General features: G+C 48.2%; 1 protein-coding gene across 1 annotated transcript in view; it reads right to left on the reverse strand.

Annotated features, from left to right (window-relative positions):
- Positions 1-22,415, reverse strand: part of LOC124017944 (transmembrane protein 145-like) — a gene marked incomplete at its 5' end in the record, with an annotated part of 34,467 nt that overhangs the window by 7,793 nt on the left and 4,259 nt on the right. The window contains 7 exons of the mRNA XM_046333178.1: positions 5,033-5,111; positions 6,456-6,536; positions 6,824-6,892; positions 11,273-11,344; positions 12,274-12,358; positions 18,133-18,234; positions 20,436-20,522. Of these exons, the coding sequence (XP_046189134.1) occupies positions 5,033-5,111; positions 6,456-6,536; positions 6,824-6,892; positions 11,273-11,344; positions 12,274-12,358; positions 18,133-18,234; positions 20,436-20,522 (575 nt within the window). The remainder of the gene's footprint in view (positions 1-5,032; positions 5,112-6,455; positions 6,537-6,823; positions 6,893-11,272; positions 11,345-12,273; positions 12,359-18,132; positions 18,235-20,435; positions 20,523-22,415) is intronic.

Consider the following 22,415-nt stretch of genomic DNA (forward strand, 5'->3'; position numbering starts at 1 on the left):
ATGCAGCTGGGAGGTATTCGCATCTCGACTAAGGAGAGGGAACGGAGGATCACCAACCGCCTTTGCCTCTATTGCGGTTCTGCTGGACATTTTGTCAATTCATGTCCAGTAAAAGCCAGAGCTCATCAGTAAGCGGAGGGCTACTGGTGAGCGCTACTACTCAGGTCTCTCCATCAAGATCCTGTACTACCATGTCGGTCCATCTACGCTGGACCGGTTCGGCTGCTTCATGCAGTGCCTTGATAGACTCTGGGGCTGAGGGTTGTTTTATGGACGAAGCATGGGCTCGGAAACATGACATTCCTCTCAGACAGTTAGGGAAGCCCACGCCCATGTTCGCCTTAGATGGTAGTCTTCTCCCCAGTATCAGATATGAGACACTACCTTTAACCCTCACAGTATCTGGTAACCACAGTGAGACCATTTCCTTTTTGATTTTTCGTTCACCTTTTACACCTGTTGTTTTGGGTCATCCCTGGCTAGTATGTCATAATCCTTCTATTAATTGGTCTAGTAATTCTATCCTATCCTGGAACGTTTCTTATCATGTGAAGTGTTTAATGTCTGCTATCCCTCCTGTTTCTTCTGTCCCCTCTTCTCAGGAGGAACCTGGTGATTTGACAGGAGTGCCGGAGGAATATCATGATCTGCGCACGGTCTTCAGTCGGTCCAGAGCCAACTCCCTTCCTCCTCACCGGTCGTATGATTGTAGTATTGATCTCCTTCCGGGGACCACTCCCCCTCGGGGTAGACTATACTCTCTGTCGGCTCCCGAACGTAAGGCTCTCGAGGATTATTTGTCTGTTTCTCTTGACGCCGGCACCGTAGTGCCTTCTTCCTCTCCTGCCGGAGCGGGGTTTTTTTGTTAAGAAGAAGGACGGTACTCTGCGCCCCTGCGTGGATTATCGAGGGCTGAATGACATAACGGTTAAGAATCGTTATCCGCTTCCCCTTATGTCATCAGCCTTCGAGATTCTGCAGGGAGCCAGGTTCTTTACTAAGTTGGACCTTCGTAATGCTTACCATCTCGTGCGCATCAGAGAGGGGGACGAGTGGAAAACGGCGTTTAACACTCAGTTAGGGCATTTTGAGTACCGGGTTCTGCCGTTTGGTCTCGCTAATGCTCCAGCTGTTTTTCAGGCATTAGTTAATGATGTACTGAGAGACATGCTGAACATCTTTGTTTTTGTCTACCTTGACGATATCCTGATTTTTTCACCGTCACTCGAGATTCATGTTCAGCACGTTCGACGTGTACTACAACGCCTTTTAGAGAATTGTCTCTACGTGAAGGCTGAGAAGTGGGCCTTTCATGTCTCCTCTGTCACATTTCTCGGTTCTGTTATTTCCGCTGAAGGCATTCAGATGGATCCCGCTAAGGTCCAGGCTGTCAGTGATTGGCCCGTTCCAAGGTCACGTGTCGAGTTGCAGCGCTTTCTAGGTTTCGCTAATTTCTATCGGCGTTTCATTCGTAATTTCGGTCAAGTTGCTGCCCCTCTCACAGCTCTTACTTCTGTCAAGACGTGCTTTAAGTGGTCCGGTTCCGCCCAGGGAGCTTTTGATCTCCTCAAGAAGCGTTTTACGTCCGCTCCTATCCTCGTTACTCCTGACGTCACTAAACAATTCATTGTCGAGGTTGACGCTTCAGAGGTGGGCGTGGGAGCCATTCTATCCCAGCGCTTCCAGTCTGACGATAAGGTCAATCCTTGCGCTTATTTTTCTCATCGCCTGTCGCCATCGGAACGCAACTATGATGTGGGTAACCGCGAACTGCTCGCCATCCGCTTAGCCCTAGGCGAATGGCGACAGTGGTTGGAGGGGGCGACCGTTCCTTTTGTCGTTTGGACTGACCATAAGAACCTTGAGTACATCCGTTCTGCCAAATGACTTAATGCACGTCAAGCTCGTTGGGCGTTGTTTTTCGCTCGTTTCGAGTTTGTGATTTCTTATCGCCCGGGTAATAAGAACACCAAGCCTGATGCCTTATCCCGTCTCTTTAGTTCTTCTGTGGCTTCTACCGATCCCGAGGGATTCTTCCTTATGGGCGTGTTGTCGGGTTGACTGTCTGGGGAATTGAGAGACAGGTTAAGCAAGCACTCACTCACACTGCGTCGCCGCGCGCTTGTCCTAGTAACCTTCTTTTCGTTCCTGTTTCTACTCGTCTGGCTGTTCTTCAGTGGGCTCACTCTGCCAAGTTAGCTGGCCATCCCGGCGTTCGAGGTACACTTGCTTCTATTCGCCAGCGGTTTTGGTGGCCTACTCAGGAGCGTGACACGCGCCGTTTCGTGGCTGCTTGTTCGGACTGCGCGCAGACTAAGTCAGGTAACTCTCCTCCTGCCGGTCGTCTCAGACCGCTTCCCATTCCTTCTCGACCATGGTCTCACATCGCCTTAGACTTCATTACCGGTCTGCCTTCGTCTGCGGGGAAGACTGTGATTCTTACGGTTGTCGATAGGTTCTCTAAGGCGGCACATTTCATTCCCCTCGCTAAGCTTCCTTCTGCTAAGGAGACGGCACAAATCATCATTGAGAATGTGTTCAGAATTCATGGCCGCCCGTTAGACGCCGTTTCAGACAGAGGTCCGCAATTCACGTCACAGTTTTGGAGGGAGTTCTGTCGTTTGATTGGTGCTTCCGTCAGTCTCTCTTCCGGTTTTCATCCCCAGTCTAACGGTCAAGCAGAAAGGGCCAATCAGACGATTGGTCGCATATTACGCAGCCTTTCTTTTAGAAACCCTGCGTCTTGGGCAGAACAGCTCCCCTGGGCAGAATACGCTCACAACTTGCTTCCTTCGTCTGCTACCGGGCTATCTCCGTTTCAGAGTAGTCTGGGTTACCAGCCTCCTCTGTTCTCATCCCAGCTCGCCGAGTCCAGCGTTCCCTCCGCTCAGGCGTTTGTCCAACGTTGTGAGCGCACCTGGAGGAGGGTGAGGTCTGCACTTTGCCGTTACAGGGCGCAGACTGTGAGAGCCGCCAATAAACGTAGGATTAAGAGTCCTAGGTATTGTCGCGGCCAGAGAGTGTGGCTTTCCACTCGTAACCTTCCCCTTACGACAGCTTCTCGTAAGTTGACTCCGCGGTTCATTGGTCCGTTCCGTGTCTCCCAGGTCGTCAATCCTGTCGCTGTGCGACTGCTTCTTCCGCGACATCTTCGTCGCGTCCATCCTGTCTTCCATGTCTCCTGTGTCAAGCCCTTTCTTCGCGCCCCCGTTCGTCTTCCCCCCGTCCTTGTCGAGGGCGCACCTATTTACAAGGTACGTAGGATCATGGACATGCGTTCTCGGGGACGTGGTCACCAGTACTTAGTGGATTGGGAGGGTTACGGTCCTGAGGAGAGGAGTTGGGTTCCATCTCGGGACGTGCTGGACCGTTCGCTGATTGATGATTTCCTCCGTTGCCGCCAGGATTCCTCCTCGAGTGCGCCAGGAGGCGCTCGGTGAGTGGGGGGGTACTGTCATGTTTTGTCATATATTGTCTTGTCCTTGTGCTTTCCCTTCTGTTCGTTTCCCCCTGCTGGTCTTATTAGGTTCGTTCCCTTTTTCTATCCCTCTCTCTCCCCCTCCCTCTCTCTCTTCTCTCTATCGTTCCGTTCCTGCTCCCAGCTGTTCCTCATTCTCCTAACTCACTCATTTACTCTTTTCACACCTGTCCCCTATTTTGCCCTCTGATTAGAGTCCCTATTTCTCCCCTTGTTTTCCGCTTCTGTCCTTGTCGGATCCTTGTATGATGTTCGCTGTGCTGTGTCCTTGTCTCGCCCTGTCGTGTTTTGTCTCCTTCAGATGCTGCGTGTGAGCAGGTGTCTTAGTCTGCTACGGTCGGTGCCTTCCCGAAGCAACCTGCAGTCAATGGTCGAGTCTCCAGTCTGTCCTCGTTACTACGAGTGGATTTAAGTTTTTTCCTGTTTTGTTTTCTTCTTGATTTTTCCAGGATTATTACTTTTGTCATATACTGGAATAAAGACTCTGTTTTCGTTAAGTCGCTTTTGGGTCCTCATTCACCAGCATAACACTGGGCTCCTGGTACAAGTTAGAAGGAGTAAGACAGAGAGAGACTGGGCTCCTGGTACAAGTTAGAAGGAGTAAGACAGAGAGAGACTGGGCTACTGGTACGAGTTAGAAGGAGTAAGACAGAGAGAGACTGGGCTCCTGGTACAAGTTAGAAGGAGTAAGACAGAGAGAGACTGGGCTCCTGGTACAAGTTAGAAGGAGTAAGACAGAGAGAGACTGGGCTCCTGGTACAAGTTAGAAGGAGTAAGACAGAGAGAGACTGGGCTACTGGTACGAGATAGAAGGAGTAAGACAGAGAGAGACTGGGCTCCTGGTACAAGTTAGAAGGAGTAAGACAGAGAGAGACTGGGCTCCTGGTACAAGTTATAAGGAGTAAGACAGAGAGAGACTAAGACAGAGAGGGACTGGCCTACTGGTTACGAGTTAGAAGGAGACAGAGAGAGACTGGGCTCCTGGTACAATTTAGAAGGAGTAAGACAGAGAGAGACTGGCCTACTGGTTACAAGTTAGAAGGAGTAAGACAGAGAGAGACTGGGCTACTGGTACGAGTTAGAAGGAGTAAGACAGAAAGAGACTGGCCTACTGGTTACGAGTTAGAAGGAGACAGAGAGAGACTGGGCTACTGGTTACGAGTTAGAAGGAGTTAGACAGAAAGAGACTGGCCTACTGGTTACGAGTTAGAAGGAGACAGAGAGAGACTGGGCTACTGGTTATGAGTTAGAAGGAGACAGAGAGAGACTGGCCTACTGGTTACGAGTTAGAAGGAGTAAGACAGAAAGAGACTGGCCTACTGGTTACGAGTTAGAAGGAGACAGAGAGAGTGGCTGGAGGATTTAATCCTGAGACACACTGTAAGCAGTGAACCTGTCAGCCAGCCAAGCAGTTAAACTGACATGTCCTCTATGGTAGAGGGTGTTATTAAGGCTGGGACAGCTACTCTAGCTCTGACCCTGAGAGCATAGGTGAGACGGCCTGAGACCAGACACAGTGTGAGAGACATACACAAAAACACACACACTCCCTACCTGGTGACAGTGAAGCCTTTTCCCAGCAGGATCAGCATCAGCAGGAACACCAGGAAACTGACAGAGAACAGTAATTTCCCTGGAGAGAGAGAGAGAGAGAGATGGCAAGAAGGGAAGAAAATGAGAACCCCACAGAGAGTGAAAGAAAGGTTACTGTAAGTAGGTTATTGTATCTGAATATGTAACATCATACCAGAACCAGAAATCAGGTCACTCACTCACTCCAGTACACCCTCACACACACTTGCAACACACACCCAAATAGGGACACACTCATCCTCTCGTGTGCACTCTCTTACACTGCATGGGTTGTGTGGGAAAGTTTCTGCTTTACATCCTTTATCAGGGTGTTTCTGCATTACATCCTTTATCAGGGTGTTTCTTCTTTACATCCTTTATCAGGGTGTTTCTGCATTACATCCTTTATCAGGATGTTTCTGCTTTACATCCTTTATCAGGGTGTTTCTGCTTTACATCCTTTATCAGGGTGATTCTGCATTACATCCTTTATCAGGGTGTTTCTTCTTTACATCCTTTATCAGGGTGTTTCTGCATTACATCCTTTATCATTACATCCTTTATCAGGGTGTTTCTGCATTACATCCTTTATCAGGGTGTTTCTGCATTACATCCTTTATCAGGGTGTTTCTGCATTACATCATTTATCAGGGTGATTCTGCATTACATCCTTTATCAGGGTGTTTCTGCATTACATCCTTTATCAGGGTGTTTCTGCATTACATCCTTTATCAGGGTGTTTCTGCATTACATCCTTTATCAGGGTGTTTCTGCATTACATCCTTTATCAGGTGTTTCTGTCCTTTATTCTACATCCTTTATCAGGGTGTTTCTCATTACATCCTTTATCAGGGTGTTTCTGCATTACATCCTTTATCAGGGTGTTTCTGCATTATCATTTATCAGGGTGATTCTTTATCCTTTATCAGGGTGTTTCTGCATTACATCCTTTATCAGGGTTATACATCCTTTATCAGGGTGTTTCTGCATTACATCCTTTATCAGGGTGTTTCTGCATTCATCCTTTATCAGGGTGTTTCTGCATTACATCCTTTATCAGGGTGTTTCTCAGGGTGTTTCTGCATTACATCCTTTATCAGGGTGTTTCTGCATCCTTTTACATCATCTTTATCAGGGTGTTTCTGCATTACATCCTTTATCAGGGTGTTTCTGCATTACATCCTTTATCAGGGTGTTTCTGCATTACACCCTTTATCAGGGTGTTTCTGCATTACATCCTTTATCAGGTGTTTTTACATCCTTTATCAGGGTGTTTCTTACATCCTTTATCAGGGTGTTTCTGCATTACATCCCTTTATCAGGGTGCATTACATCCTTTACATCCTTTATCAGGGTGATTCTGCATTACATCCTTTATCAGGGTGTTTGTGATGATCAGACTCACCCATTATCTTGAGACTGCCGTTGCCCACTCCATCTCTGGCATACAGGCCCCAGTAGATACAGTGGAACAGAAGGCTGACAACTGAGGGGAGGAGGAGGGAGGAGAGGGAGAGACAGAGAGAGGGATATTTCACTGTTCTGCACTGCAGAGTTGCATATAGCAGCAGCAGTCCTACCCTACACAGAGACAGGGAGCTATCTGTATGGTGCTTAAGCAGTGGTTAATATCTATGATAATCAGAAGGAGTCATTACCATGTCTGAGATGCCAACGACTGCAGTGTGTGAGTCAGATGGTGATGCTGCTGCAGCCGGCCGCCTGTGGGTGTGTGTGTGTGTGTGTATGAGTGGAGTTGTGGTCCACACTCACCCTCTACACCAGCCGCAGTCATAAACATCTTATATGTCGTATGGAGAAGCTGCCTTCCTTTCAGATTATCTAGGAGAGATAGAGAGCGAGAGACAAATAAAGAGAGATATGAAGAGGAAAGAGACAGATGAAGAGGAGAGAGAGAGATGAAGAGGAGAGCGATGAAGAGGGGAGAGAGAGAGACAGATGAAGAGGAGGGAGAGATGAGGAGAGAGAGAGAGATGAAGAGGAGAGAGAGACAGATGAAGAGGAGAGAGATGAAGAGGAGAGAGAGACATATGAAGAGAAGAGAGAGAGAGATGAAGAGGAGAGAAAGACAGATGAAGAGGAGAGAGAGAGACAGATGAAGAGGAGAGAGAGAGACAGATGAAGAGGAGAGAGAGAGACAGATGAAGAGGAGAGAGAGACAGATGAAGAGGAGAGAGAGACAGATGAAAAGAGAGAGAGCGGTGGGTTAGAGGGAAAAGATGCAGTGACAAGAGACACAAAAACAGAGATGATAATGTAAAGAGAAGGATAGAGAATGAGAGGGAGGGGAGTGGTGTATTAGGCATTAGTATGTGCAGCAGGAGTCTGTGTGTTTGTAGACACATGGGCTGTATTATCTGAGAAGATACTCCCCATATTTTAACTCTGTCACATCTGCCTTCCCTTCATCTGCCCCACTTTACTTTCCCCGGCAACATGTTCAACCCTAATGACAAGTTCCTCCACCAGAGAGGGGCCACTCTTCCCTCATTCCAGAAAGACATGCCCCCATGACTCCATAATGACAAGCTCTATTCCTCTACTCTTCCCTCATTCCAGAAAGACATGCCCCCATGACTCCATAATGACAAGCTCTATTCCTCTACTCTTCCCTCATTCCAGAAAGACATGCCCCCATGACTCCATAATGACAAGCTCTATTCCTCTACTCTTCCCTCATTCCAGAAAGACATGCCCCCATGGCTCCATAATGACAAGCTCTAATCCTCTACTCTTCCCTCATTCAAGAAAGACATGCCCCCATGACTCCATAATGACAAGCTCTATTCCTCTACTCTTCCCTCATTCCAGAAAGACATGCCCCCATGGCTCCATAATGACAAGCTCTATTCCTCTACTCTTCCCTCATTCCAGAAAGACATGCCCCCATGGCTCCATAATGACAAGCTCTATTCCTCTACTCTTCCCTCATTCCAGAAAGACATGCCCCCATGGCTCCATAATAACAAGCTCTAATCCTCTACTCTTCCCTCATTCCAGAAAGACATGCCCCCATGACTCCATAATGACAAGCTCTATTCCTCTACTCTTCCCTCATTCCAGAAAGACATGCCCCCATGGCTCCATAATGACAAGCTCTAATCCTCTACTCTTCCCTCATTCCAGAAAGACATGCCCCCATGGCTCCATAATGACAAGCTCTAATCCTCTACTCTTCCCTCATTCCAGAAAGACATGCCCCCATGGCTCCATAATAACAAGCTCTAATCCTCTACTCTTCCCTCATTCCAGAAAGACATGCCCCCATGGCTCCATAATGACAAGCTCTAATCCTCTACTCTTCCCTCATTCCAGAAAGACATGCCCCCATGGCTCCATAATGACAAGCTCTAATCCTCTACTCTTCCCTCATTCCAGAAAGACATGCCCCCATGACTCCATAATGACAAGCTCTAATCCTCTACTCTTCCCTCATTCCAGAAAGACATGCCCCCATGACTCCATAATGACAAGCTCTATTCCTCTACTCTTCCCTCATTCCAGAAAGACATGCCCCCATGACTCCATAATGACAAGCTCTATTCCTCTACTCTTCCCTCATTCCAGAAAGACATGCCCCCATGACTCCATAATGACAAGCTCTATTCCTCTACTCTTCCCTCATTCCAGAAAGACATGCCCCCATGACTCCATAATGACAAGCTCTATTCCTCTACTCTTCCCTCATTCCAGAAAGACATGCCCCCATGACTCCATAATGACAAGCTCTATTCCTCTACTCTTCCCTCATTCCAGAAAGACATGCCCCCATGACTCCATAATGACAAGCTCTATTCCTCTACTCTTCCCTCATTCCAGAAAGACATGCCCCCATGACTCCATAATGACAAGCTCTAATCCTCTACTCTTCCCTCATTCCAGAAAGACATGCCCCCATGACTCCATAATGACAAGCTCTATTCCTCTACTCTTCCCTCATTCCAGAAAGACATGCCCCCATGACTCCATAATGACAAGCTCTAATCCTCTACTCTTCCCTCATTCCAGAAAGACATGCCCCCATGACTCCATAATGACAAGCTCTAATCCTCTACTCTTCCCTCATTCCAGAAAGACATGCCCCCATGACTCCATAATGACAAGCTCTATTCCTCTACTCTTCCCTCATTCCAGAAAGACATGCCCCCATGACTCCATAATGACAAGCTCTATTCCTCTACTCTTCCCTCATTCCAGAAAGACATGCCCCCATGACTCCATAATGACAAGCTATAATCCTCTACTCTTCCCTCATTCCAGAAAGACATGCCCCCATTACTCCATAATGACAAGCTCTAATCCTCTACTCTTCCCTCATTCCAGAAAGACATGACCCCATGACTCCATAATGACAAGCTCTAATCCTCTACTCTTCCCTCATTCCAGAAAGACATGCCCCCATGACTCCATAATGACAAGCTCTATTCCTCTACTCTTTGTCTTCATTCCAGAAAGACATGTCCCCATGACTCCATAATGACAAGCTCTATTCCTCTACTCTTTGTCTTCATTCCAGAAAGACATGCCCCCATGGCTCCATAATGACAAGCTCTATTCCTCTACTCTTCCCTCATTCCAGAAAGACATGCCCCCATGACTCCATAATGACAAGCTCTATTCCTCTACTCTTCCCTCATTCCAGAAAGACATGCCCCCATGACTCCATAATGACAAGCTCTATTCCTCTACTCTTCCCTCATTCCAGAAAGACATGCCCCCATGACTCCATAATGACAAGCTCTATTCCTCTACTCTTCCCTCATTCCAGAAAGACATGCCCCCATGACTCCATAATGACAAGCTCTATTCCTCTACTCTTCCCTCATTCCAGAAAGACATGCCCCCATGGCTCCATAATGACAAGCTCTATTCCTCTACTCTTCCCTCATTCCAGAAAGACATGCCCCCATGACTCCATAATGACAAGCTCTATTCCTCTACTCTTTGTCTTCATTCCAGAAAGACATGCCCCCATGGCTCCATAATGACAAGCTCTATTCCTCTACTCTTCCCTCATTCCAGAAAGACATGCCCCCATGACTCCATAATGACAAGCTCTATTCCTCTACTCTTCCCTCATTCCAGAAAGACATGCCCCCATGACTCCATAATGACAAGCTCTATTCCTCTACTCTTCCCTCATTCCAGAAAGACATGCCCCCATGACTCCATAATGACAAGCTCTATTCCTCTACTCTTCCCTCATTCCAGAAAGACATGCCCCCATGACTCCATAATGACAAGCTCTATTCCTCTACTCTTCCCTCATTCCAGAAAGACATGCCCCCATGGCTCCATAATGACAAGCTCTATTCCTCTACTCTTCCCTCATTCCAGAAAGACATGTCCCCATGACTCCATAATGACAAGCTCTATTCCTCCACTCTTTCCTCATTCCAGAAAGACATGCCCCCATGACTCCATAATGACAAGCTCTATTCCTCTACTCTTCCCTCATTCCAGAAAGACATGCCCCCATGACTCCATAATGACAAGCTCTATTCCTCTACTCTTCCCTCATTCCAGAAAGACATGCCCCCATGACTCCATGATGACAAGCTCTATTCCTCTACTCTTCCCTCATTCCAGAAAGACATGCCCCCATGACTCCATAATGACAAGCTCTATTCCTCTACTCTTCCCTCATTCCAGAAAGACATGCCCCCATGGCTCCATAATGACAAGCTCTATTCCTCTACTCTTCCCTCATTCCAGAAAGACATGTCCCCATGACTCCATAATGACAAGCTCTATTCCTCTACTCTTCCCTCATTCCAGAAAGACATGTCCCCATGACTCCATAATGACAAGCTCTATTCCTCCACTCTTTCCTCATTCCAGAAAGACATGTCCCCATGACTCCATAATGACAAGCTCTAATCCTCTACTCTTCCCTCATTCCAGAAAGACATGCCCCCATGACTCCATAATGACAAGCTCTATTCCTCTACTCTTTGTCTTCATTCCAGAAAGACATGCCCCCATGACTCCATAATGACAAGCTCTATTCCTCTACTCTTTGTCTTCATTCCAGAAAGGACTAGCTCTAATTCTGATGTTTGGTGCATTGGTGCATTAATGACAATGATACATTTGTGTGAAGATGGGAGTTAAGAGCAGAGATCTCAGGTTAGGATTGGCTGCTAAGTGCTTTTCTGGTGTGAGGAAGACGAGATCTGATGTTGTTCCTCAGGCACTTACAGGCAAAATAACATGAGAGGATGAAGACCAGGGAGAAGATAACCAGGAACGTTATGTCAGTTTCCAGGATCCCTGAGAATAGAGGCATGGGGTTAGTGAGAGGTAGATAGAGAGAGGTAAAGAGGTAGAGAGAGATAGAGAGAGAAAGCGAGAGAGATAGAGAGGTAAAGAGGTAAAGAGAGAGAGAGATAAGGAGAGAGAGAGAGAGAGAGAGAGAGAGAGAGAGAAGAGAGAGAGAGAGAGAGAGAGATAAGGAGAGAGAGAGAGAGAGATGAGGAGAGAGAGAGAGAGAGAGAGATGAGGAGAGAGAAAAAGAGAGAAGGAGAGAGAGAGCGAGAGAGATAGAGAGAGATAGAGGTAAAGAGAGAGAGAGAGAGAGAGAGAGAGAGAGAGAGAGAGAGAGAGAGAGAGAGAGAGAGAGAGAGAGAGAGAGAGAGAGAGGTAAAGAGGTAAAGAGGTAAAGAGAGAGAGAGAGAGAGAGAGAGAGAGAGAGAGAGAGAGAGAGAGAGAGAGAGGTAAAGAGAGAGAGACAGAGAGAGAGATAAGGAGAGAGAGATAAGGAGAGAGAGAGATGAGGAGAGAGAAAAAGAGAGATACGGAGAGAGAGAGAGAGAGAGAGAGAGAGAGAGAGGGAGATAAGGAGAGAGAGAGAGAGATAAGCAGAGAGAGAGAGAGAGAGAGGTGAAAGAGAGAGAGGGAGAAAGAGAGGGAGAAATGGAGGGTGAAATCAAAAGCACGAGAGAGAAGGCAGATAGAGGGTGTGAGATGGTGATGAGAACGAGGGGGAGGGAGGGGAAAAGAGAGTGACAGAAAGAAAGAGGTCATTAGAACATCAGAATAAGAGAGTAGCTTAATATTGTTTTTCTAAACTGCGTTTCCTTTCATTAATTCATCCATTCCTTCGTTGTAATAATTTGTTCATTTTAATATGCTTTATTGGCCGTGTTAAATAGTGTTGGACGAGCCATTAACGTTCATTCTGTAATCTGTGTCGTTCTCACCAAACTCGTCTGCAGAGAAATGTTGTGTCCAGAAAGACTGGCCATTGGTCAGCTTCATCTCATACTCCAGCTGCAAACCTTCCCCCTGAGAGACAGAGACAGAGAGGGAGAGGGAGAGGGAGAGGGAGAGGGAGAGGGAGAGGGAGAGGGAGGGAGAGGGAGAGGGAGAGGGAGAGGGAGAGGGAGAGGGAGAGGGAGGGAGAGGGAGTTAGATGGAGGGAGAGGGAGAGGGAGTTAGATGGAGGGAGAGGGAGAGGGGAGGGAGAGGGAGAGGGAGAGGGAGGGAGAGGGAGAGGGAGAGGGAGAGGGAGAGGGAGAGGGAGAGGGAGAGGGAGAGGGAGAGGGAGAGGGAGGGAGAGGGAGAGGGAGAGGGAGGAGAGGGAGAGGGAGAGGGAGAGGGAGAGGGAGAGGGAGAGGGAGAGGGAGAGGGAGAGGGAGAGGGAGAGGGGAGGGGAGGGAGAGAGGGGGAGTTAGATGGAGGGAGAGGGAGAGGGAGAGGGAGAGGGAGAGGGAGAGGGAGAGGGAGAGGGAGAGGGAGAGGGAGAGGGAGAGGGAGAGGGAGAGGGAGAGGGAGAGGGAGAGGGAGAGGGAGAGGGAGAGAGCGGGGAATTAGATGGAGGGAGAGGGAGAGAGCGGGGAGTTAGATGGAGGGAGAGGGAGAGGGAGAGAGCGGGGAGTTAGATGGAGGGAGAGGGAGAGGGAGAGGGAGAGGGAGAGGGAGAGGGAGAGGGAGAGGGAGAGGGAGAGGGAGAGAGCGGGGAGTTAGATGGAGGGAGAGGGAGACGGAGAGGGAGAGGGGAGTTAGATGGAGCGACAGTGAGTGCACAAAGAGCTCATTTCACAGAGAGGAGTTCAAAGCCTCTAGAGTTTGTGTTGTTGTGCTGTAAGTGAGAGAAAAAAAACTTTGATTTCATCTGCCAGCCAAGACTCGATCTCAGTACCTCCATCAGAGGAGTGAGGAGCATGAACCGTGCACTGTCACAAAATCAATACTAGCCAGGCAGGACTGGGAGAGAGAACTTGAGAGACAGAGAGTAGTGAGAGGAGACATGCAGGACTGGGAGAGAGGGAGAGAGAACTTGAGAGACAGAGAGTAGTGAGAGGAGACATGCAGGGCTGGGAGAGAGGGAGAGAGAACTTGAGAGACAGAGAGTAGTGAGGAGACATGCAGGGCTGGGAGAGAGGGAGAGAGACGGAGAGCAGTGAGGAGACATGCAGGACTGGGAGAGAGGGAGAGAGAACTTGAGAGACAGAGAGTAGTGAGAGGAGACATGCAGGGCTGGGAGAGAGGGAGAGAGAACTTGAGAGACAGAGAGTAGTGAGAAGACATGCAGGACTGGGAGAGAGGGAGAGAGAACTTGAGAGACAGAGAGTAGTGAGAAGACATGCAGGACTGGGAGAGAGGGAGAGAGAACTTGAGAGACAGAGAGTAGTGAGAAGACATGCAGGACTGGGAGAGAGGGAGAGAGAACTTGAGAGACAGAGAGTAGTGAGAAGACATGCAGGACTGGGAGAGAGGGAGAGAGAACTTGAGAGACAGAGAGTAGTGAGAAGACATGCAGGGCTGGGAGAGAGGGAGAGAGAACTTGAGAGACAGAGAGTAGTGAGAAGACATGCAGGGCTGGGAGAGAGGGAGAGAGAACTTGAGAGACAGAGAGTAGTGAGAGGAGACATGCAGGACTGGGAGAGAGGGAGAGAGAACTTGAGAGACAGAGAGTAGTGAGAAGACATGCAGGACTGGGAGAGAGGGAGAGAGAACTTGAGAGACAGAGAGTAGTGAGAAGACATGCAGGACTGGGAGAGAGGGAGAGAGAACTTGAGAGACAGAGAGTAGTGAGAAGACATGCAGGACTGGGAGAGAGGGAGAGAGAACTTGAGAGACAGAGAGTAGTGAGAAGACATGCAGGACTGGGAGAGAGGGAGAGAGAACTTGAGAGACAGAGAGTAGTGAGAAGACATGCAGGACTGGGAGAGAGGGAGAGAGAACTTGAGAGACAGAGAGTAGTGAGAAGACATGCAGGGCTGGGAGAGAGGGAGAGAGACGGAGAGCAGTGAGGAGACATGCAGGACTGGGAGAGAGGGAGAGAGAACTTGAGAGACAGAGAGTAGTGAGAGGAGACATGCAGGACTGGGAGAGAGGGAGAGAGACGGAGAGCAGTGAGGAGACATGCAGGACTGGGAGAGAGGGAGAGAGAACTTGAGAGACAGAGAGTAGTGAGAGGAGACATGCAGGACTGGGAGAGAGGGAGAGAGACGGAGAGCAGTGAGGAGACATGCAGGGCTGGGAGAGAGGGAGAGAGACGGAGAGCAGTGAGGAGACATGCAGGACTGGGAGAGAGGGAGAGAGAACTTGAGAGACAGAGAGTAGTGAGAAGACATGCAGGACTGGGAGAGAGGGAGAGAGAACTTGAGAGACAGAGAGTAGTGAGAAGACATGCAGGGCTGGGAGAGAGGGAGAGAGAACTTGAGAGACAGAGAGTAGTGAGAAGACATGCAGGGCTGGGAGAGAGGGAGAGAGAACTTGAGAGACAGAGAGTAGTGAGAGGAGACATGCAGGACTGGGAGAGAGGGAGAGAGAACTTGAGAGACAGAGAGTAGTGAGAAGACATGCAGGGCTGGGAGAGAGGGAGAGAGAACTTGAGAGACAGAGAGTAGTGAGAAGACATGCAGGACTGGGAGAGAGGGAGAGAGAACTTGAGAGACAGAGAGTAGTGAGAAGACATGCAGGACTGGGAGAGAGGGAGAGAGAACTTGAGAGACAGAGAGTAGTGAGAAGACATGCAGGACTGGGAGAGAGGGAGAGAGAACTTGAGAGACAGAGAGTAGTGAGAAGACATGCAGGACTGGGAGAGAGGAGAGAGAACTTGAGAGACAGAGAGTAGTGAGAAGACATGCAGGACTGGGAGAGAGGGAGAGAGAACTTGAGAGACAGAGAGTAGTGAGAAGACATGCAGGACTGGGAGAGAGGGAGAGAGAACTTGAGAGACAGAGAGTAGTGAGAGGAGACATGCAGGACTGGGAGAGAGGGAGAGAGACGGAGAGCAGTGAGGAGACATGCAGGACTGGGAGAGAGGGAGAGAGACGGAGAGCAGTGAGGAGACATGCAGGACTGGGAGAGAGGGAGAGAGAAATTGAGAGACAGAGAGTAGTGAGAAGACATGCAGGGCTGGGAGAGAGGGAGAGAGACGGAGAGCAGTGAGGAGACATGCAGGACTGGGAGAGAGGGAGAGAGAAATTGAGAGAAAGAGAGCAGTGAGGAGACATGCAGGACTGGGAGAGAGGGAGAGAGAACTTGAGAGAAAGAGAGTAGTGAGAGGAGACATGCAGGACTGGGAGAGAGGGAGAGAGAAATTGAGAGACAGAGAGTAGTGAGAGGAGACATGCAGGGCTGGGAGAGAGGGAGAGAGAACTTGAGAGACAGAGAGTAGTGAGAAGACATGCAGGACTGGGAGAGAGGGAGAGAGAACTTGAGAGACAGAGAGTAGTGAGAGGAGACATGCAGGACTGGGAGAGAGGGAGAGAGACGGAGAGCAGTGAGGAGACATGCAGGACTGGGAGAGAGGGAGAGAGAAATTGAGAGACAGAGAGTAGTGAGGGGAGACATGCAGGGCTGGGAGAGAGGGAGAGAGACGGAGAGCAGTGAGGAGACATGCAGGACTGGGAGAGAGGGAGAGAGAAATTGAGAGACAGAGAGTAGTGAGAGGAGACATGCAGGGCTGGGAGAGAGGGAGAGAGACGGAGAGCAGTGAGGAGACATGCAGGACTGGGAGAGAGGGAGAGGGAACTTGAGAGACAGAGAGTAGTGAGAGGAGACATGCAGGGCTGGGAGAGAGGGAGAGAGAACTTGAGAGACAGAGAGTAGTGAGAAGACATGCAGGGCTGGGAGAGAGGGAGAGAGACGGAGAGCAGTGAGGAGACATGCAGGACTGGGAGAGAGGGAGAGAGAACTTGAGAGACAGAGAGTAGTGAGAGGAGACATGCAGGGCTGGGAGAGAGGGAGAGAGAACTTGAGAGACAGAGAGTAGTGAGAAGACATGCAGGGCTGGGAGAGAGGGAGAGAGACGGAGAGCAGTGAGGAGACATGCAGGACTGGGAGAGAGGGAGAGAGAAATTGAGAGACAGAGAGTAGTGAGAGGAGACATGCAGGGCTGGGAGAGAGGAAGAGAGACGGAGAGCAGTGAGGAGACATGCAGGACTGGGAGAGAAAGAGAGAGACATTGAGAGACAGCAGTGAGAGGAGACAGGCAGGACTGGATTGGAGGGAGAGAGAGAAACATTGAGAGACAGCAGTGAGAGGACACAGGCAGGACTGGGTTGGGGGGAGAGAGAGGAGACAGGCAGGACTGGGTTGGAGGGAGAGAGAGGAGACAGGCAGGACTGGGTTGGAGGGAGAGAGAGGAGACAGGCAGGACTGGGTTGGAGGGAGAGAGAGGAGACAGGCAGGACTGGATTGGAGGGAGAGAGAGGAGACAGGCAGGACTGGGTTGGAGGGAGAGAGAGGAGACAGGCAGAACTGGGTTGGGGGGAGAGAGAGGAGACAGGCAGGACTGGGTTGGAGGGAGAGAGAGGCAACAGGCAGGACTGGGTTGAAGGGAGAGAGAGGAGACAGGCAGGACTGGGTTGGAGGGAGAGAGAGGAGACAGGCAGGACTGGGTTGGAGGGAGAGAGAGGAGACAGGCAGGACTAGGTCGGAGGGAGAGAGAGGAGACAGGCAGGACTGGGTTGGCGGGAGAGAGAGGAGACAGGCAGGACTGGGTTGGAGGGAGAGAGAGAAACATTGAGAGACAGCAGTGAGAGGAGATGAAGTGACGCAGAGAAAGAGAGATTCAAATAGTGAGTGAACAAGAAAGAGTAAGAATGAGAGAAAAAGGTGAAGAGAAAGACAGAGAGAGTAAGAACTGAGAGAGGGTGGAAGGCATGGATTATATTGGCAGTGTGCAGGCGAGGTAAGGCTGGGCGAGACGGGGAGAGTCCCTGGGGCCATGTGGGCCGGAGACAGAGCTTTAACTTCAGTCCTACACCATTAGGCATCATGTCCGTCAACAGCCCTCCACTTGCTGCCGTGACAACACAACACACTCTCCAGGAAACATCCGCTTCAATCTTGTCTGTCCCTCTTCACAAACACTCACTCTCTACTAGCACCACAACACTGCCAGTCAGTGTTAGGATACACTGGCCCTGCCACAACACACAGGCGCACGCACACAGGCGCACACACACAGGCGCACACACACACACACTCACACACACACTTGTGCATCCATAAGCACACACAAAAGCACACATTCAGAGAAGATCTACACTGAGCATACCAAACACCTTCCTAATATTGAGTTGCAGCCACCCCCCCCCCCCCCCTCTCAATTCATCAGGGCATGGACTATACAAGGTGTCGAAAGCTTTCCACAGGGATGCTGGCCCATGCTGACTCCAATGCTTCCCACACTTGTGTCAAGTTGGCTGGATGTCCTTTGGGTGGTGAACCATTCTTGATACACACAGGAAACTGTTGAGCATGAAAAGCTCAGCACAATCATTTTTTGTTTTGCCCATTCGCCTTCTGAATGGCGCACAATCCATGTCTCAATTGTGTCAAGGCTTAAAAATCCTTTAACCCGTCTCATCCTCTTCATCTACACGGATTGAAATGGATTTAACAAGTGACATCAATAAGGGATTACCCTGGATTCACCTGGTCACTCTGTCATGGAAAGAGCAGGAGTTCTTAATGTTTTGTATGTCAATCTGTGAGTGTATATGTTATGTGTGTGTGGGGAGGGGGTGCGGTGTGTGTCGTCAGAGTAACAATGTCTGTGTGCGCTAGCCATCAGTGAGAAGTGAAAGGTCAGTGCTCACCCCACACTTGCTGAGAGCAATGTACCACCATCTCTCCCTCACCGAGCGGAAACTACGACCTCCCACACAACTCAGCACCTCCTCATCTCCCTCTCCTTCCACCTTAGAGACAGAAACAGAGAGAGAGAGTTCATATTTCAAAAACACATTGAATCAACACATCCTAACACATTTCCAAAGAGGGAGTTACACACAGACCCCTCTGTCTCACATACACACACTCCTCACACCTCAAAAGAGCTCTTTTAGTTAGAACTAAAAACAACCACAGTCCCATAGGAGATCATACAAGACAAGCCCACATACACAGTGCCTTCAGAAAGTATTCATACCTCTTGACTTATTACACATTTTGTTGTGTTACAGCCTGAATTCAAAATGGTTTAAATATTTTTTCCCCTCACCCATCTACACAATACCCCATACAGACAAAGTGAAAAGATGTTTAGACATTTTTGCAAGTTTATTGACAATTAAATACAGAAATATCTCAATTACATACATGTTCACACCCGAGTCAATACTTTGTAGAAGCACCTTTCGCGGCGATTACCGCCTTGAGTCATATTGGGTATGTCTGTTTCAGCTTTGAGTCGTCTTGGGTATGTCTGTTTCAGCTTTGAGTCGTCTTGGGTATGTCTGTTTCAGCTTTGAGTCGTCTTGGGTATGTCTGTTTCAGCTTTGAGTCATCTTGGGTATGTCTGTTTCAGCTTTGAGTCGTATGTCTTCAGCTTTGAGTCGTCTTGGGTATGTCTGTTTCAGCTTTGAGTCGTCTTGGGTATGTCTGTTTCAGCTTTGAGTCGTCTTGGGTATGTCTGTTTCAGCTTTGCACATATGGATTTGGTGATTTACTCCAATTCTTCCTTGCAGATTTTCTAAAGCTCTGTTTAGTTAGATGGGGAGTGGCGGGGAACAGCAATCTTCAAGTCTTTCCACATCAAGTTCAAGTCTTTCCACAGGGACTCAAGTCTTGGCTGGGCCACTCAAGGACTTTCATATTCTTGTTCTGAAGCCATTCCAGAGTTACTTTGGCTGTATGTTTGGGGTCATTGTCCAGTTGGAACGTAAATCTTCGCCCCATTTTGAAGGTCGTTTGCACTCTGAAGCAGGTTCTCACGAAGAATGCACTAGTATTTAGCTCCATTCGTTGTTCCCTCTATTCTTACCAGTCTCCCAGTCCCTGCCACTGAAAAGCATCCCCATGGCATGAGTCTGACACCACCATGCTTCACAGTAGGGATGGTGTTAGACGGGTGAGGAGCTGTGCCTGGTTTTCTCCAGACATAGCACTTTGCATTCAGGCCAAGAATTAAATTGATCTTTTGCCTTATGATCTCAGTCATTCATGTGCCTTTTTGTAAACTAAAGGCGTGTTGTCATGTGCCTTTTTCTCAGGAGTAGCTTCCGTCTGGCCATTCTCCCATAAACCCAGATTGGTGAAGTGCTATAGAGCCTTCAAACTCAACTCTGGACCTCAAAGCCAATTCCACTGCATTTTCTCCTTGTTGACCTTTAATCATGGACTGATTTGGGTTAAAATAATTATCAGGTAGAACAGTAAACCAGCAGGCTCCGGACCTCGTAGGGAAAGAGTTGAAATATCCGTGCTGTAGAGACAGTTGTCCTTCTGGCAGGTTCTCCCATCTCAGCCAAGGAACTCTGTAGTTCTGTCAGAGTGGTCAATGGATTCACCTCCCTGACCAAGGTCCTTTTTGCCCAGTTGCTCAGTTTGGTTGGACAGCCTGCTCTAGGCAGAGTCTGGGTAGATCCATATTTTTCCCATTTCCCAATGATTGGAGACCACTGTGCTCTTGGAACCTTTCAACACTATAAATTGTTTTACAACCTTCCCCAGATATATACCTCATCACAATTCTCCCTCAGAGCTCTACGAAGAGTTCCCTGGACTTCATGGTCTGGTTTCTGCTCTGACATGCACTATCAACTGTGGGACCTTATAAATACACCGGTGTGTTTTTATTGGCCACAGGTGGACTCCAATCAAGTTGTAGCGACATCTCACGTACGACCAATAGAAATTGAATGCACCTGAACGAAGCTTGGAGTGTCATAGCAAAGGGTATTGATATTTCTGATATTTCATTTGCAATAAATTAACAAAACATCTCTAAAACATGGTTTCACTTTGTCATTATGTGGTATGTGTGTATTTTTATATTTAATCTATTCCATTTTGAATTCAGACTGTAACACAACAAGATGTGGAATACGTCAATGGGTATGAACACTTTCTGAAGGCACTATATGAGACAGAGAGCTGTAGAGGTTGTCCATGTTCTTACCACACAGCCAGACCAGGTGTAGCGCGTGGTCAGGTTGATAACCTGGTTATTCTCTGGTCTCAACACCGCCTCCTTCTGGTAGCAGTCCTGCGGTCAAGAAATACGGTCAAGAATAATAAAGAAACGGTGTCATACACACATCACATTATGCACACAGGTACTGGACGAACTAACCACTAATAGGTACTGGACGAACTAACCACTAATAGGTACTGGACGAACTAACCATAGAAATAGAATGAATAGAAAGGGAATCTCCATTCAAGTCAATGATGGCATAATCACTGGCAACCATTTTGAGTCCACCCATAGTCCCAGGTGGTATTAGATACAACGTCGCAAGTAGAATAGGACTCCCGTGGGTCTTGCAGGTTGCGCGGTATTCCGGCAGGAATCAAAGTGATGTTCTAGAGTCTAGTTTGGTACAGGATGCGACAGTCCACAAGAACGGGCAGTACAGGAATAGTTTTAAACAGATTTTTTTGGGGGGGAAGGGTTAGTCTCACTCTCACTACTTGCTCCAGTTGTAGCCAGTCACTACTTTGCCTCAGTTGTCAACATATGTCAGTGAATGATGAAGCCTTCAAGGGAGGAATTGTAACATCTCGTTGCAGCCAAGGATCCATCCCTAACAGTAGAGCCATTTAAAGGAAAGAGCAATGTTTTAGCCAAATTTGATATATACTACTGTTCAAAAGTTTGGGGTCACTTAGAAATGTCCTTGTTTTCCATGAATACATACATGAAAATAGTTGCAAAGTGAATAGGAAATATAGTCAAGACGTTGACAAGGTTATAAATAATGATTTTAAATTGAAATAATAATTGTGTCCTTCAAACTTTGCTTTCGTCAAAGAATCTTCCATTTGCAGCAATTACTGCCCTGTAGACCTTTGGCATTCTAGCTGTCATTTTGTTGAGGTAATCTGAAGAAATTTCATCCCATGCTTTCTGAAGCACCTCCCACAAGTTGGATTGGCTTGATGGATACTTCTTACGTACCATACGGTCAAGCTACTCCCACAAAAGCTCAATAGGGTTGAGATCCGGTGACTATAATGGAGTGGCCAGCACAGACAGAATACCAGCTGACTGCTTCTTCCCTAATTCGTTCTTGCATAGTTTGGAGCTGTGTTTTGGGTCATTGTCCTGTTGTAGGAGGAAATTGGCTCCAATTAAGCACCACAGGGTATGGCATGGCGTTGCAAAATGGAGGGATAGCCTTCCTTCTTCAAGATCCCTGTACAACTCTCCCACTTTACCACCACCAAAGCACCCCCAGACCTTCACATTGCCTCCACCATGATTGACAGATGTGGTCCAGCACTCCTCCAGCATCTTTTCATTTTTTCTGCATCTCACGTATGTTCTTCTTTGTGATCCGAACACCTCAATCCTAGATTCGTCTGTCCATAACACTTTAAAAATCTTCCTCTGTCCAGTGTCTGTGTTCTTTTGCCCAACTTAATCTTTTATTTTTATTGGCCAGTCTGAGATGTTTTTTTCTTTGCAACTTTGCTTAGAAGGCCAACATCCCGGAGTCGCCTCTTCACTGTTGACCTTGAGACGGGTGTTTTGCGGGTACTATTTAATGAAGCTGCCAGTTGAGGACTTGTGAGGCATCTGTTTCTCAAACTAGACACTCTAATGTACTTGTCCTCTTGCTCAGTTGTGCACCGGGGCCTCCCACTCCTCTTTCTATTCTGGTTAGAGCCGGTTTGCTCTGTTCTGTGAAGGGAGTAGTACACAGTGTTGTACGATATCTTCAGTTTCTTGGCAATTTCTTGCATGAAATAGCCTTCATTTCTCAGAACAAGAATAGACTGACGGGTTTCAGAAGAAAGTTATTTGTTTCTGGACATTTTGAGCCTGTAATCGAACCCACAAATGCTGATGCTCCAGATACTCAATGAGTCTAAAGAAGGCCAGTTTTATTGCTTCCTTAATCAGAAGCACAGTTTTCAGTTGTGCTAACATAAT

The sequence above is a fragment of the Oncorhynchus gorbuscha genome, unplaced genomic scaffold (genome assembly GCF_021184085.1).
Source record: "Oncorhynchus gorbuscha isolate QuinsamMale2020 ecotype Even-year unplaced genomic scaffold, OgorEven_v1.0 Un_scaffold_35:::fragment_2:::debris, whole genome shotgun sequence".
NCBI classification, from domain to species: Eukaryota; Metazoa; Chordata; class Actinopteri; order Salmoniformes; family Salmonidae; genus Oncorhynchus; species Oncorhynchus gorbuscha.